We start from the raw sequence: 2756 nt of genomic DNA, 5'->3' as shown, positions 1-2756 counted from the left end.
GGAGTGGACCCAATCGCTCTCGGTCGTTTCAATTTCTAATTTCCTAATCGCCGCTCCGAGATTGATACCTCGCCCCATCCCATCCCCAGCTTTTACTTGAACAACTTCTTCCTTTACAATTCCCCCCCCTCTCTCTCCCCCTCTCTCTCCCTCCCTCTCTCTCCCTCCCTCTCTCTCTCCCCCTCTCTCTCCCTCTCTCTCTCCCTCCCTGCTCCCCCAACGGCGCCCGCTTTAAACAGGACCGATGATGTCTGTCTGGCGCTCGGCTCCGGGTCTGTTAGGCCCCTTAGTCCTCTGGGCAGAGAGGGTGGTTCGGGAAGAAATATAGAAAACGGTGGCATTCGCAAAATGCTGTGTCAATTTCATTTTTTGTGTGATTATAGAGTTTTTTTTTCCATCTACCCCCTCTAAAGATATCATATTTTTCTGCTGTTGAAGGAACTTAAGGAGAGAGCCGTGATCGAACTTCACAAGGCTCAAATCAACAATGCTCTTATCGATACAACTTTTCCAATTACCTACAAAATTTGTTCTGTCACTTGACCATTTACTTGTGATGTTGACCAATTTCATGATTTTTGTTATTTTTAACATTATTACAAAGAAACTAAGTGCTCGAAATAAAAATGATGGTGTTTCTGAACGCCCCTCCTTGCTGCAGCAGTCTGTGTGGCTCTAGCGCTCTAGCTTGGCCGGGGCGGGTGGCGGTTCCGCCTAGAAGGAGCCGGAGAGCCACGGGATTACTGCCGAGATCTGCTGCGCCCCGCCCCGCCTCGCTGCCGGGGATGTGTAAGGGAGTGCGGAGGGTGCGGCGGCCCCCCGTTCCATTCACTTGTGCGCCGGCCCCCCGCCCCACCACCACCCCCTACGCCCCGCCGCCATGTCGGCAGTTGCAGGGGAGTTTGCCGGCGCCGCAAGAAGAACTAGACTTTCCCCCCATCCTGGCGCGCGGGGCGAGGCGGGGCGGGGCGGGGTGGGGTGGGCTGTACTGGGGCGTTCCATACCATTCATCCAAGTGGCGACAGCGGCAGTCTCCGCACGACCCACCCGCATCAGGATCAAGAAGGAGCCGAACAGCTGTCCGTCGTTTTAATGCTATACTTACTTTCCTGCGGGATTTATTGTAACCGACAAGGGAAACTACTTCTTCTTGGAAATAATTTATCTACTCACAGTCACAGTTTTGCTGCTATCGCATGCTACCAATTTGTTTCGTTCTACATTTTTCAAAAGTCATATCTAGTGAGAAATGTCACGATGTAATATTCTGTTGTTGCAGGAGAGCCTGGAGGCGCGCGTGTCGGAGCTGGAGGCGCTCCTGGAGGCGGAGAGGCGCTGCTGTGCGAGGGAGCGCACCAGCGTGCAGCGGCTGCAGCGCCAGCTCGCCAAGGTGAGTGACAGGGAAGGAGCAGCGCCTGCCGGCTCCGCTCGGCGCAGCGCGCCGTGGAGGTGGGCCGCCCGCCCGCACGCGCGCGCGCCCGCCCGGGCGGCTGCCTACCCGCCAGGCGCCGTCCAGCAGCAGCCCGGCAGTGAAGCCCCTCCAAGCCCGACACGAGGCAGCGGCAGCAGCCCCAGACGCTGTTAAGACTGATAATTGACCACAAATTAAACTAGAGGGGGATGGTTTTGGAGCAGCGCGCTGCATGCGCCAGCCTACGCCGGAGCCGGGCGGGAGAAAACGTTTGTTTTTGCGTCTGTCTGGCTCGGCGGGTCGCGCCCCTCCCGCACGGGGCGCGTCCTCCCGGTCCTCCCAATACCGGAAATGACTTCCGCCTCCCCTTTCTCCTTCCCCCACCCTCCCTTCCCTTGCGCGTTATTTTGCATTGAAATTACATCGCCCCTTAACATAATATATTCGATGGGGTGGAAAATGTCTTATTTTTGAGCCACCGATGGCAATCCGATGCAGTTTTATTTTTATTTTAAGGGGTTGGGGCTTTTCGGAGGCTTGTGCCTTCAACCCCTTTGCCCCGGTGTGTCTCCCTCCTGTGCCGCTGTGTGAGGCTTCGCCGAAAGAGACAAAAGCAGAGGGAGAGACTGACTGAGAGGGAGAAAGTTGAGACCGCTGATATTAATTTTCAAATTGAAAAACAAAATGAAAGAAATTCTTCAACATCCTGGTCGTTATTGTTATAGATATCGTTCAAATAGAAAACTTTAAACGAAAGCAGGCTTCATTCCGACCTATTTATTTTTCGTAGACTTGCCATCATTAGCTGTTGTGGAGGAAGTTATTTTTGTGCCCTGCCATACTCGTCGCGACACTGCGGAGCGTTGTGGCCTTTGCTTGCATTTGTGTAACGAGGAGACAATTTAAAAGTCGCTCGGCCCTTTTGTGTGCCCGCTGTCCTCCGCCTCACTCCCCTCACTCCCCTCACTCACCCCACTCCCTTCCCAGAGCCCTTCTGCCGCCTTTAATTTGCTGAGCGGACTTCATTATGATTATGATACTTTTTTTTTTCTTGGCCCTCTGTGATTGGCGTGAGACAATGGCCGGCCCCACCTTTTCACTTTAAAAAAATAATTAAGGAAAAATAAAGTCGTCCCTTTTTTGTTGCGCGTAGGCCTGCGTTCTACTTTCCTTACTATGTTGCGGGAGGAGTTTTTAGTGCATTGTTTAAACTTTATAAAGACAAGACGCTGCAACAACAGCAATGAGCCGGAGTGGACCCAATCGCTCTCGGTCGTTTCAATTTCTAATTTCCTAATCGCCGCTCCGAGATTGATACCTCGCCCCATCCCATCCCCAGCTTTTA

General features: G+C 53.2%; 1 protein-coding gene across 1 annotated transcript in view; it reads left to right on the top strand.

The window, feature by feature from the left end:
- LOC113211488 (uncharacterized) overlaps nucleotides 1-2756 on the top strand; it is a 155903-nt gene that overhangs the window by 88895 nt on the left and 64252 nt on the right. The window contains exon 4 of the mRNA XM_026429869.2: nucleotides 1280-1390. Within this exon, the coding sequence (XP_026285654.1) occupies nucleotides 1280-1390 (111 nt within the window). The remainder of the gene's footprint in view (nucleotides 1-1279; nucleotides 1391-2756) is intronic.

Source organism: Frankliniella occidentalis, unplaced genomic scaffold (assembly GCF_000697945.3).
Source record: "Frankliniella occidentalis isolate FOCC.00 unplaced genomic scaffold, Focc_3.1 Scaffold321, whole genome shotgun sequence".
Classification (NCBI taxonomy): domain Eukaryota; kingdom Metazoa; phylum Arthropoda; class Insecta; order Thysanoptera; family Thripidae; genus Frankliniella; species Frankliniella occidentalis.
Note: the sequence above shows the minus strand (reverse complement) of the source record. Positions and strands in the feature narration are given on the sequence as shown.